The sequence below is a fragment of the Manis pentadactyla genome, chromosome 7, assembly GCF_030020395.1.
Source record: "Manis pentadactyla isolate mManPen7 chromosome 7, mManPen7.hap1, whole genome shotgun sequence".
NCBI lineage: Eukaryota > Metazoa > Chordata > Mammalia > Pholidota > Manidae > Manis > Manis pentadactyla.
The window spans coordinates 134284954-134298387 of NC_080025.1; the positions used below are offsets into that span (position 1 = coordinate 134284954).

The 13434-nt window shown below is 44.2% G+C and overlaps 1 protein-coding gene across 1 annotated transcript in view; it reads right to left on the reverse strand.

Moving 5' to 3' along the window:
- CREB3L2 (cAMP responsive element binding protein 3 like 2) overlaps window positions 1–12864 on the reverse strand; it is a 103982-nt gene extending 91118 nt beyond the window's left edge. The window contains exon 1 of the mRNA XM_036905516.2: window positions 12373–12864. Coding sequence (XP_036761411.2) covers window positions 12373–12474 — 102 coding nt within the window. The 5' untranslated portion in view covers window positions 12475–12864. The remainder of the gene's footprint in view (window positions 1–12372) is intronic.
- Between the last annotated feature and the right edge of the window lie 570 nt (window positions 12865–13434).

Genomic DNA, 13434 nt, shown 5'->3' on the forward strand with positions numbered 1-13434 from the left:
TATGATGTGCTCGGCACTGTTCTGATAGCTCCCCAGTGAGTGTGTTTGTGGAGCACCCCAAGGGAGGCGGGCACCAACAAAGTCCCTGTGCTGGGACCAGCCTCATCCATCACTTCAGTGCATGGGGCAAATACCATCATTTTCTATGAGTGCCATGTCGACAGAGCTGGGAAGCACTGAAGAAATAATCTGTTGGTGGTGATAAGGGCTATGAAGTCTGTGCTGACTTTAAATCCCTGCCTTTTCTACCAACCCTCTCCCCCAGTGGTTGAGCAATCAGCAGACAGCAGGACGTTCAGAAATCCCGCAACAGAAGTAGATAGGCTAGGAATAAGAAAGCTGAAAACCATCCCACCTCTCTGCTGAGCCAGCCTTAATTTCCGTTTCCTCCTATAAGTCTGTATTTAAATCAAAAGGAAACACTGGGTTTCCACCGACCTCATGTCCCCCAACATGTAAAGACAGCTGAAAAACCAAATGGTTTTCTGGCGGCTACTTTTCTGCCTCTTTCTCACCACACACAAAAGTGCATATGTGAAAATGCTGGGCCACTGGGCACCTTCAGTTAGAACATGATGCCCGGGAGCCCCAAGGAAACAAGTTTGTCTCCATCTGATTTTGGTGGTGGCTTCCTCAGCCTCCTCTGCCCACAGCCCCAGACCTTCCAGCGCTCCCAAATCATGAGCCGCAGGAGACCCTGCAAAGAAAACTTGCAAATCCAGAGTAGAACTAGAACAGCAACTCCTGGCAGTGCCTCAGAAACCAATACCATCTCAGGGTAGGAAGTTAAAAGTTGCAGCTGCAGGGATCGGATTCTGGTTCTCTGGTTACAAAATAAAGAGTATTTGCCCCACTCTTTCCAAAGGAGAGTGGCCAGGGTCTGAGCGATTTGTAAATGGAAAGCAGTGGGAATCACATATTTTTTTTTGTATCATTAATTTACAATTACATGAGGAACATTACTAGGCTCCCCCCTTCACCAAGTCGCCCCTACAAACCCCATTACAGTCACTGTCCATCAGTGTAGTAAGATGCTGTAGACTCACTACTTGTCTTCTCTGTGTTGCACAGCCCTCCCCATGCCTCCCCCAACATTATACATGGTAATCGTAATGCCCCCTTTCTCCCCCCTCTTATCCCTTCCATCTCACCCATCATCCCTCACCCCTTTCCTTTTGGTAACTGTTAGTCCATTCTTGGGTTCTGTGATTCTGCTGCTGTTTTGTTCCTTCAGTTTTTTCTTTGTTCTTATACTCCACATATGAGTGAAATAATTTGGTACTTCCTCCGCCTGGCTTATTTCACTGAGCATAATACCCTCTAGCTCCATCCATGTTGTTGCAAATGGCAGGATTTGTTTTCTTCTTATGGCTGAATAATATTCCATTGCATACATGTACTACATCTTCTGTACCCATTCATCTACTGATGGACACTTAGGTTGCTTCCATTTCTTGGCTATTGTAAATAGTGCGATAAACATAGGGGTGCATCTGTCTTTTTCAAACTGGGCTGCTGCATTCTTAGGGTAAATTCCTAGAAGTGGAATTCCTGGGTCAAATGGTATTTCTATTTTGAGCATTCTGAGGAACCTCCATACTGCTTTCCACAATGGTTGAACTAGCTTACATTCCCACCAGCAATGCAGGAGGGTTCCCCTTTCTCCACAACCTCGCCAACATATGTTGTTGTTTGTCTTTCGGATGGTGGCGATCCTTACTGGTGTGAGGTGATATCTCACTGCGGTTTCAATTTACATTTCCCTGATGATTAGCAATGTGGAGCATCTTTTCATGTGCCTGTTGGCCATCTGAATTTCTTCTTTGGAGAACTGTCTGTTCAGGTCCTCTGCCCATTTTTTAATTGGATTATTTGCTCTTTTTTTTTGAGGGAATCACATATTTTAAGTGTTTAATTGTATCCTACTAAAATCTATAGGTCTGCTCCTAAATTGATTGAAGTAAGTTTCTATTAAGACAAGACAAAATACAGCCTGCACATTCACATATATATATTGTTGTTGGCCTACATAGGTATGGATACATATTCTTGTTGTACTACAACATGAAGCTTGTCTGTGACGAATTAAAAAAAAACAACAACAATTAAACCCAAAAGCTACCACAGGTATCCCCAGCTTATGAATCCATGTTGCAAAAGTCTGTAATAGCAGGATGTTGACAGTGGGGTAGGTGGTAGGTGGGTGAGGGCAGAGCGGGTAAGGGAACCCTGTAACCTTCTCCTCAATTCTGCTATGAACCAGCAGCTGTTCTAAAAAATTAAGTCCGTTTTTTTTTTTTTAAGTTTCTAACCTGGTTCCTTCAAACTTCTAACTTAAAAGACCTTTCATTATTGAAATTGTGTGAGAAAAAGTCATTTGTTTCCCCGTCAGCCAAGAGATCCATGGAAAGCACACTGCCCCCGAACTGCGCAGCAAATCCCGAACTCCACATCTGCTTATGGGCGTCTGTCCTGCTCTGGGCTGAGAAGGATGCCTGCCTCCAGCCTGTGCAATTGGAGCATAATTCCTACTCTCAGGCCTATTTCAGTCCTGGCTGCATGGCCCTTCCTCCCGGCCTGTGCCCCACCTCCCTGGCAGGCTAGAGCCGAGAAAGTAGCACCCCGGACACAGTGCAGGAAAGAACAGGCAACAAGGATAGAAGCCAGCCCCAATCCCCAGGGGACACAGGATGGCACAGGCATCCGGCCACAGTCCCCTTTGAAGGTCCTGAAACTCACGCACTGCTTGTAGCTGCACATTTTCTTCGAAGCTACATCACTTATTTTAACGTTCCTTCCAAAGGAAATCCCTCAGGCTCATATTCTTATTACTAAACCATTTGTCCTTCCCTGCCCCTGTTATTATGTCACACAAAAATGGGGCCAATGGGGTTTTTCTACCATCTGCATATTGCTGATGTCTCCATGATCAAAACTACCTTTGGCATACAGAGGGTCCTCCTGACTTTCTCGGGGAAGAGTCAGTAGAAATAAAGAAAGGAAAAGCTCAAAGCTTTGAGGCATTTGATAAATGTCACTGCTCTTGTATGGGTATAACGAGTCCACAGACCACCCTTTTGCATGCCCCAAAGCCTGAGAACATAAATGACTCATGCACAAACCCCTCTCCCCAGTTAGAAGGATATCCAGTGAGAGATGGACAAAACCTGGAGGAAGAATGAAGAAAGGACCCCCATAAGCTGCACAGTCACCATGGCAGCCTGCACTTCCAAGGCACAACGCCACAGAGCAAGTGAAATGCACAGAGCACAGGAAGGCCTCTGTGGCTACAAGACACAGGCAGTGCGCTGAGCTCATATGCACACAGTCCTTGGTGTGCATGGGGTCAGCTGAAGAGCACACTCAGCCCTTACTGATCTTGAGCTGTCTGCAGCAACTCTTCCCTCTTTTGGATCCTGTGATGGGATTCTCCTGGACCTTCTCCACATCTTCCTGCCTATTCTTTCTGAGTTCCATCTGCAGATTCCTCTTCCCCTGCCAACCCTTGAGTGCCCCAAGGCTCCACCCTCAGCATCTCTCTCACTCCTCACTCTCACCCTGGCCGCCCCGGACTATCTGACTTGGGTGACCAGCTTCACTTATCTCCACTAGACTCAGAACGCCCAGTCTACATCTCCAGTCCAGAACTTTCTCCAAATTCCATACTGAAACTCCCAAATTACCTTTTAAGTACCTCTCCTGAATGTTCCACAAATACTTCAGAATCACTGTGCCCCAAATCGAAGTCATTATCTTTCAGAGCAAACTCATTCCTCTCCAAATATTCCCTTTCTAGGTCAATGACCACACCACCAACTCAGTCTACCACTTCCACGACAGGAAGTCCCCGATATCCCTCTCTCACCCCCACTGACACCAAGTCTCCCCACCCTCTCTTGCATTCATGTGCTCCCTGTCAGGTTCCAGGCCCTTATAGTGTCTTTTTCTACCTCATGGATGAAATAGTCAGTCAGCTGATCATTTTGCTGCCCTCCAAACCATCTTTCACAACTACTAGCATTTCCTTTCTAAGACACATTTTTCTGCTTCTGCTCCACTCTTATTAAAGCCTTAAAAGCCTCCCATCCTACTGTGCACAAAAGAATGTCCAAATGGTTAACAAAGTATGCAAACCTTTTATGACCTTGTCATTTTGCCAAACACTCCCCACAGAGCCCCCTACTCTCAAACCACATAAAACTACTTGGGTTCCCCATTATCAACCATGACATTTTACACATTCCTACTCTATACCTGCTATTGCCACTGCCTGGAGAACTCCTATTCATACTTCGGAACCCACTGCAAATAGCACCTGCTCTGTGAAGTACCAAATTCTTCCTCTCCTTCTGAATTGTTCTTTGGTCCTCTGTGCTCCAGAAATACTCTGAATATAGCTCTAATACAAAATGCACACCAGGTATTTAATGACTTGTAATTAATGACTTGTTTACATATCTTCCTTCCCACTCTTCTGGGACAGGCCAAGAATGTGTATCCTCTTGCCTACAACGTTCATAGGTTTAGAAAAGCAGTTCATTAAGTTCCTCAAATTGCAGGAAGGACCAGCTATGAGACATGTTTCCCCAGGATGTAGCAACAGGAAGCAAGGGGAAGGAAGGAGTTAATGGTTGAACCTCTAAAACCCTAGGATCAGTAACCTTGGATTTAAATTTCTTTTTAACACAATTGGCCAGTGAGAAAGCATTTTCATCACAAATCCTTATCTCCTCCAAGTTCCCTAAAAAACATCATCTATCAGCTTGAATCCTGCAGGTTCTTTCTCAGCCAAAGGAATTTCCCTTTAAACAAAAACTATTGAGACATTTCCAAGATATGAAATGTTAAAAACCAGGATTTTCCACTCAGACAACTAGGAATCTGTTTGTGGATTTTTTCCCCCTAGACTCCTCTTATTTGCCAAGAAGTCTGAAAAGCTTTTTTTTTTTTCCTGATGTTGAAAAAAGGTTTCCTACCTCTGTGCCTCTCTGCTTTTCCATTCTTTATTTTGTCTGGGTTTCACTGAGGCAAGGTTTTAAGTCAGAAAACAGAGGCTACAAAATGCAAAACTGCATGTGTCAATTAAGTTGCCCCAATGAAAATAGGCAATTAATTGAATCTTCTTGCTGTTTTAAATCACCCATTTTCTAAGGATGAGAGACATTCAAGAATAGGAGCATGATCTTCAGCAGGGAACCATGGAGTTAAAAGGAATTTGTAGGACCATGAGATACAACACAGCACTTTACAGCTGGATAAACTGCGACTGAGGAGGTGAAGTAACCTGAAATACAGTGAGTTCATGCAACAAAATGCATGATCCCAAGAACAGCTTTCTCCTCAGAGCCACACTGATACTTCTAACAAGAAGCAGGCATAGGAATTTAGGTGATTCAGAGTAACCCATCACAACTCTTCAAAAAAATTCAAAGCTCTTCAGTAATGTCAGTAAAGTTTAGATAAATAAATTACGCCAGAATAGAGCAATTCAAAGGCGGGCAGTTCGACATGAGGCAATTGTAACTGAGCAGACAGCAGCTATACACACCACACGAATACATGCTACACAATCCAAGAAGTTATGTCTGACTGTTGTATTGACCTTCCACACAGTCCTAGAAAAAGTCAGACATAGTACCACAAAGGGTTTCCCAAACCAAAGCCCAGACAAAACAAAGCCTGTATCTGGTGGGTGACACAGACTCTAGAAGCAGCTGTGTGCCAGTAACAACCTTATAAGCTTTCACTGGTTTATACTACAAGAGACCTGAGTCACCAAAAATTCCCTGAGATAAATGGGGTGCAGTGATGAAAGGAATCAGAGTGTTCCCAGTTCCTCACAGAGTAACACACTATGAAGATTCAAGCCCAGCAAGAGCTGTTCTATAGCCAATGAGGGCCCAGAAGCAGCTTGGGTCAGACTCCAAGGAGCTCCTACCTGCCATCAACAAATAGCACATACAAAAATCTGAGAACCAACTGTACTGAAGTTGATAGAGGAGCTCAGGGGAGCATAGAGAGAACAGAGGGCCAAGCTCCAAATGTTCAGATTTAACAGATAGTATGGAAGCCAGAGGAGGACGAAAACTAAGTCTGCCAGAGCGTCATGGAAGCCGAAGCAAGACTGAGTTAGGGGAAGGTAGAAGGTAGAAGGTAGAAGCTAGGGAAGAGAGGAAATGAAGATGCATGAGAGAGAATAATTACAGGCCCCCTGTGCTTTCTGAGCAACATCAGAGTCCTGAGGTTAGGATGTCTCTCCCTGGAGAGATGACTTTTGACTTAAGAGAAGTGGAAAGTATACCTACGTGAGCCAGGCAACGTGGAGAAACCAGGACCCAAAGAGGTGACTTAACTTGCCCAAGGTCACCAGAGAACCGGGGGCCCTGCCCACCCCTTCCACAGTGCTGCCTTCAACTCTACTCTATGGAAACTGGGACTATTGTACAACCACCTGCCCTCCCATCTTGTTCTCTAAACAAGAAAAGATATTGATACCAAATCACCCAAGTCACTTTCATACTAAATTTTCTGATTTGCAGAAACTTTTAGAGGAATCCAGTTTAAAAAATATATTAACAAAAGAGGTCAAGGCCATCATGCTTATTCATTCTCCAAGACTGCCTCCCTCCACTTAATTATGCTTTGAGCAGTTATTATGTATTTCTGAGCATCTGGGCTTAGCTAAGTATCATGGGAGTGTACAAAAGATAATACATGTCCACTTAGCCTTAAGGAGCTTGTGTTCCAGCTGATCCAATTTCTATTGCTCCCTAGGCCTCAGATACTCCAGAGATAAAACAAACTGTCACCTCTTATGTGCCTCATGGGTGACCTACACAATTTGATTCAGGTAGAATCCAGGTCACTTAGAACTTCAAGCCCAAGAGCACATGATGAGAAGCGAGAATCAGGAGTAGGTCAAAACTGACCCAAACGCTGTTGGTCTTATCGTTCCTTTCAATCCAGACTCTACAGAGAAGGGAATGTGGACATTACTCCCCTCATTCATAAAATCACTCACTTGGACAATTAAGGTGTCTTGCAGCCACAGAGCCTCAACCCTATCAAATGCCTAACCTAGGCCTAGGGTCATTTACCCCAAGATAGTCAGCAGAGAGTCCAGGATGGCTGAGGCTGACAGTTCAAGAGCAAACAGGCACACATGGCCTTATCAATATTTGAATAGCCATATGCAACTGGAAAAACAGTTTCTTTGAAAAATGACACTCAGCTTTCCACCTGCTGATGTGAGATTGTGTGGAGCTCAAACGGAACTAGTCATTCTCGTCTTGCACAGGAAGCATGATTACAGGCTCAGCTAGTTACCTCCAGCCCTGATATTTGACCCTGATGCAGAGAGATCAGATAATACAGTTAATTCTACATTTCCTAGCTGGTGAGCTGAGTCACAGCAGTACTCCCTCCCTCCTAGCCTTTGCCCGCATTTCAGAGAGGCCATCCCTGTCTTTTTAGTCTTCCTGCACTGGGTCCTATTAGCACAACTAAGTAATGCTCTTAGAGCTTTGGAAGTGGCACAGAACTTGGTTTGATCTTTTGCTACCAAGGCTAATTACTGTGGATTTTAGAACATCTTCCATTTGCTAGTTCACTGTTGTGAGAAAAACGGCCACTGGTTAAACAAACACACTTTTTGGCTAGGAAAGCACTGCCAACTAGACTGTTTTACTGATCATTGCAATGGTTGTGCTGGTTGAGCCGCCAATCTCTCTCCATTCTCAAAAGACTAGCCAAGCATGTAAATCCCTTTCCTGCCATTGGTTTAGAAATGGTCATGTGACCCAATCCTTGCCAATAAAACTCAGAGAGAAATGGGCTTGGTGGGCTTCTGAAAAACAGTTCCTTCCACCTTAAAAAGGGATACAGGAAGACACAACCTCTCTTCTCCATCTGGATGTTGTCGTTTTGAATTGAACATCTGAAATCATATGGAGGTGAACGGTCTTCAGATTGTATCCAACCTGAAGATAAATTCTGTATATACATGGATGGAATCTAGGTCCATGATAACACTGGGACTTGATGAATCAGTCAAACAAGGAGCCAAACTTCTAGGCTCCTGTAACACAACACAATAATTTACTTATTGTATAAGCAATCTGAGTCTGTGTTCAGTTCCTTGCAGCTGCTAACATTATAATTTAACTCAATTATTAATCTAAATGCTGTACCTCATTTCTCTTGAAAGAGCAACTTCATATTAGACCTCCCTGCTTCCACAGAACATTATCATTCAGAGATCTTTCAAGAAAAAGGGCAAGTACCAAATAATACTACCCATGCCCAAGTCCACCTTCCCCCAACCCATGTTAATACCATGTGAGCAACTTCAGAGATAATACTCTAATGGGTCAAATAAACTTCACCAAGCCAATCCTTCAGATCATGGATAAATTATCAACATTTGTGCAGGGCCGCCTTAAGTTTAAGAGCCACATGTATGGAACACTTGAAGGGCAGTGAGGGCTTTACCCCACTGAAGAGATTCAGCCTTCTGAGCTAAAGTAATTATTATTAAATGTAAATGCCCATTGAGGGGTCATTTGTTAAGCCTTACTAACATTAAATCTTCGGTGTAAGCTCATCAAATCTTTCCTGAGAGCAAAATTTAAGAGGGGGCGGGGGTTGGAAAGAGACTATCATTACAGTGAGCACTAAGAACCCAAGAAGGAAGGGAAACACAAAAAGCATGAAGGTGAAAGAAGGTGAAGGAAGGGCCTTGCAGACAAGATATCTTCTACTGTGCAATCCTCCTACCAGAACTCATTGCCTTTATTCAACTTGTGGAGGTCAGGTGACCATAAGTAACGATATTCTCAAGCCACAAGAACCCAGGTTTCCCCTCAGAACCTAGCCAGGGTCCGACAAGAGGAGATGCCGCCAAGGTAGAATGGCAGCTCAATCAACCCAAATGCATCTACACCCTGTTGGAGCTGTATCAGTCTCTGCGCCAGCCAGGAGGCAGGCAAACCATCAACCTGTGCGACTAGCCAACTCCATCTGGCAATCAGTCATAGATGCAGAAGCCAGATGGCCTTCACATCAGGGCACCAGACTGGCTGAACATTCCTGTAACTCTCTACCTACCACTGTCTGGGATCAGTCATTTCACCTTAAAAACCACTGGATATCAAATTTTAGTAGCATAACCACCAAATAATTTTACAAAGCACTGGATTTATATGACTATAGCACTGAAAACAAGAGGAACTTCTGTTACCGTTGCAAAGACTTAGTAGTTCCTATTGCATATTTTTAAAAAGATCAAATTGTTTCAAAAATTGATAAACATCCCTATTTTCCAGATTGCTGAAGTGAGTTACCAAGACTGTAAGAAAGTTATCACGATATATACAAACCCTCTGTTAATCCCCCCCTGAGAGTCCCCCTGCTTTTCCTTCTTCACACGAGGCCCCACTGACTGGAGTGGTGTGGAGCTTTAACAGAAAACACTGATCCCCGAGGAAACTCAGGCTAATATCACATCTAATCCAGTTTTACATGGTGCCTTTAAGTTGGAGTTTTTCATTTTCTAAATACATTCGGGACACAAAAGACATAGTATGTAAGTAATTCACTCTTTCTCCTTCCCTCTCTTGATGTCCAGTCCCTCAAGCCCCCAGAAACAATTACCCATTTCTTGAGCAGCCTTCCAGATATAATCTGTGCATATATAGTACACACAGACAAAATTCATAGACTGTTTTGCTCTTTAAATTGCAAAATCCCATAGTGAAGTCCCAGATATGTAATTTGCATAGAATCTTATAGGAACACAACATATACGTTTGAAATGTTCAACATTTGGCAAAGTTTAGAGGAAGGGACAAGGTTTCTCACAATGATTTCAAACCAAAGAGACACACTCCTCATTTTTAGATCTGCCATCTTTTCTGAACACACTTTTAGCCTGTATCTGCTCTAGAAGTGACAGCTTTCATAAAAGCAGTATTCACTGATTTAAAATAAGATTTATCATTTTATGGGAACTATTTTTTAAGCTTCAAGAAGAAGCTCAAAGCTCTACCAATTTAGGATCATATGAGAAGTCCATATTCACTCTATATATGGGCCTCATTATTTTGTAGTCTTTGAACCTGTTTCCTCTAAGCCTTTGTTTTTCTGGACCAAGAAGTCTTCTTTATATCTAACCAAACCTGAAAAATATTGCTCCTGATGGCTCACAGAAAGAAGCTGAGAGCCACTGCAATCCCAGCCTCAGGCAAATTGAACCTTCTATGTTTTTAAAATCAGTTAGGTGGCAGGTTTGCTGAAACAGGGCATTAGCAGTCATGCATGTGGTAACTAAATCCATATTTAGACCTGAAGGTCAGACCATTCCACATGATGGGAGAATGGCAATAATAACCAGCTTTGCAACTGGATACCCAACAGAGTTCGAGAACCAGATGGGAAAGTTATCTATTTTCAAATCTCTGCAAAACTCCCCTTAGTTTAGAAGGAATATAATCCAATCATCTGTGCTACTAAATCCAATACCTCTTTCAATGCTAATTCATATACACAGTTTGTTGGCAATGTCTTGCAGCAATAATGAGTAGCATTTTATATGAGCAAGTGCCCAGAAGAAAAACACATTCCTAAATGGTAAGAATAAAAGTTATTCTTAAAAATATAAAATCAGAAGAAAAGTAACCATGTATCACTGCTTCACATCAATAACATAGAAGAACTGAGCCCTTAATACCAAGAGGAATGGAAGGTCTCTGCTAGTGAAACTGTGTATAAAGATGTTAACTAGAGCCAGTCCAAGGTGTTCTGCCTGGAGTTGATGTCAGAGTCACAGGTAGCATCTGAAACCCTGGCCCGTTATCTCAGGCAAATGCAAGTCACAAGGACGAAGAACGGGAATGTAGACCCCTTGCATAAGTCATCCCCCCAGATTAAAGACAACCCCAAAGCTGTGGCGTACAGCTGCTGGGTGACATTTTTACAGTATGGTTAGGAACAAAAGAGAAAAGCTGCCCCTCTCAAATGGTTCAATGCAACCCGCATCGGTAGACACATCGGGAGCACCAATTATCAGAAGATACTGAGGGTCAGCACACTCTAAGTTCTGTACAGACATCAGGAAACACATCTGGTCCCCAGTCCAAATGCAGCCCACACGGTCTCCTGGGGAGCAGGTCCGGCTTGCAAATCCTGGCAGATCGCAAAACTCATCTGGCGTTTGCCCCAGCATGAACTACCACTCCCTCTCATTCCTGCACTCTTTTTTTTTTTTTTTAAACAAGCCATTCTCAGCCACCGCAAACACTTTGGTGGGAAACACAGGGGGGCCCTCATCCCTTTACCCAAAATAAAATAACGTCAGCCAGAGGAAAGGCCAAAGAGGTGGAGCCTGTGGGCCATTTTGCAAAAGTTTCAAATATGCTGGTACAAACCCCATTAAAAGAATCGTGAAGTGGAAACAGTCAAGCCTCTCCTTTTCTCTTTAGTGGTCTCTCCCTCCCTAATTACAAACTTCTGCATTTATAAAAAAGAAACAAAGAGACCTCACATTAACTTATATTATCAGTGCTGGCTGTTGGAAACAAACTTTCATTTTGCAAATTTAATATTAAAAAAGTGAAATTGGAAACTTTAAAAGATGTGTATCCTCTGTGATGACTTAATCCCCAAACAGGTCTCTGAGGATAAAGCTGAACAAGGAACCAGTGAGCTGTCCCACCTTGGCCAAAGCCTTTCGGAAATATGCAGCTGCCTCAGATTTTCCATACTCTTCTGCTGATCTTTCCTCTGAAGAGGGAGGAAGCAAATTTCCTGGCTGGACAGTTAAAGAAGCCAAATAAAGTAGTCTTCCTTCTAATGTGAAGGGACCTTTTCAACACATACACACACGCACACGCAGGTTGCATATATTTATCTTGAAATATAAATAAGAAAGTAAAGGGAGAAAGAGAGAATATGACAGCGAAGGCCAGAAAATCCTACATTATTTTGTTTCTTTTTTAAAAAACCTTCCCACAAAAATTAGCAAACTAAATAGAAGCAAACTAAATATTATTCTCCAAACACCTACTCCCTGTCCCGCTTTACAGTACTCACAGCAATAGGAAAGGGTATTATATATGTGAAAAGGCCTCGGGGGAAAATAGTGCAGGTTGCTAAAGAAATGCAAAGTGTCATTACTATTATTAAAAGTTTAAAAGGGCCTTCTGCCCACCCCTACATGTTCAGATAAAAAACCCACACCTCTTTCCAAATCTCTTCATTCTAGGCATTCCTCTTCCCAAACACTTCCCCTTCCCAGTTCCGTGTCCCAAGCTGTTCCTTGGAAGACAGCGCTTCCCCCTTTCCAGACGCCCCTTGCCCGCCCCACCGAGTCCTCACCGTGTGATACAGGAGAGCCTCGGTGTCCCCGGGCTCTGACAGCTCGCTCAGCTTGCGGTCCCACTGCAGGACGCTCTGCTCCCCGCTCTCCAGCACCTCCATGGCGGTCCGAGGCGCGCTGGGCCGAGGATGCTGAGGGCGGGAGGGTAGGGGGCACGGCCGCCTCGGAGACGCGATCTGGCTCGGCGCGTGTGCGTGTGCGTGTAGCTTATACACTTGGAAAGGAAAACGTCCGCTGCTCTGCCTGAGAGAGGTGCCAACTGCTCGCGTCCGGCGTCCTCGGAGATCTGGGAATCTCCGGGGGAGACAGGCTGTCCAGGGATCCGGCCGACGGGTGAAGGGGTTAGAGCAGGATGTGTATCCGAAATAAAGACAGGTCTGCTCTCATCTCAAGAAAATCCCTTCGCAATAAGCCAATTTGCCACTACAGCTTCAGACACAAACTTTTGAGACTCCCCAGAGCTCCTCCGCTCTGCTCCACGACCCAGCTACAACTCCACCTCCGTCCAGGGCAGTGACCAATCGGATAAGCACATCGCCCATTCTACCCAATCAGAAGTCTGCTTTCCGCTATGTCCCGTCCCCAGAGGCAAGAGCCGCGGCAACCCGCCCACTCCCCCCGCCAGGTTTTGGAATGTGGGCGGGGAGCGCCTTTGACGTCAGCGGGGGACGTGTCCCGCCCAGCTGCGGATCTCTGAGGCAGCGGACCAATGGGGTGCTTGCGATTAGGCGTGATGGACTGGGGGCTCTACTACTGATAAAGGGGACCTGGGAGAGACAGCCAATCAGATAGGGACAAGAATACACTTTTATTAAAGGGGGAGGGTAAACTCCGTCGCCTTGCTGAGACGCCACAGAAACTAGGGTGCAAATCAGGAGGAAGAGAGTTGCTGTGCGGGCGGGTTTATATGCTGCCTTAAATATTTTCAAGTACATTAGCTCGTTTGGGTCTTTGGGGATTTTTAAAAAATGAATTACATATTACACACAAATGTAAACAGTCCCCATTGTGCATGAATTGGCATTAGCACAATTCTAACAAATTGTCATTGCTAGGTCTTC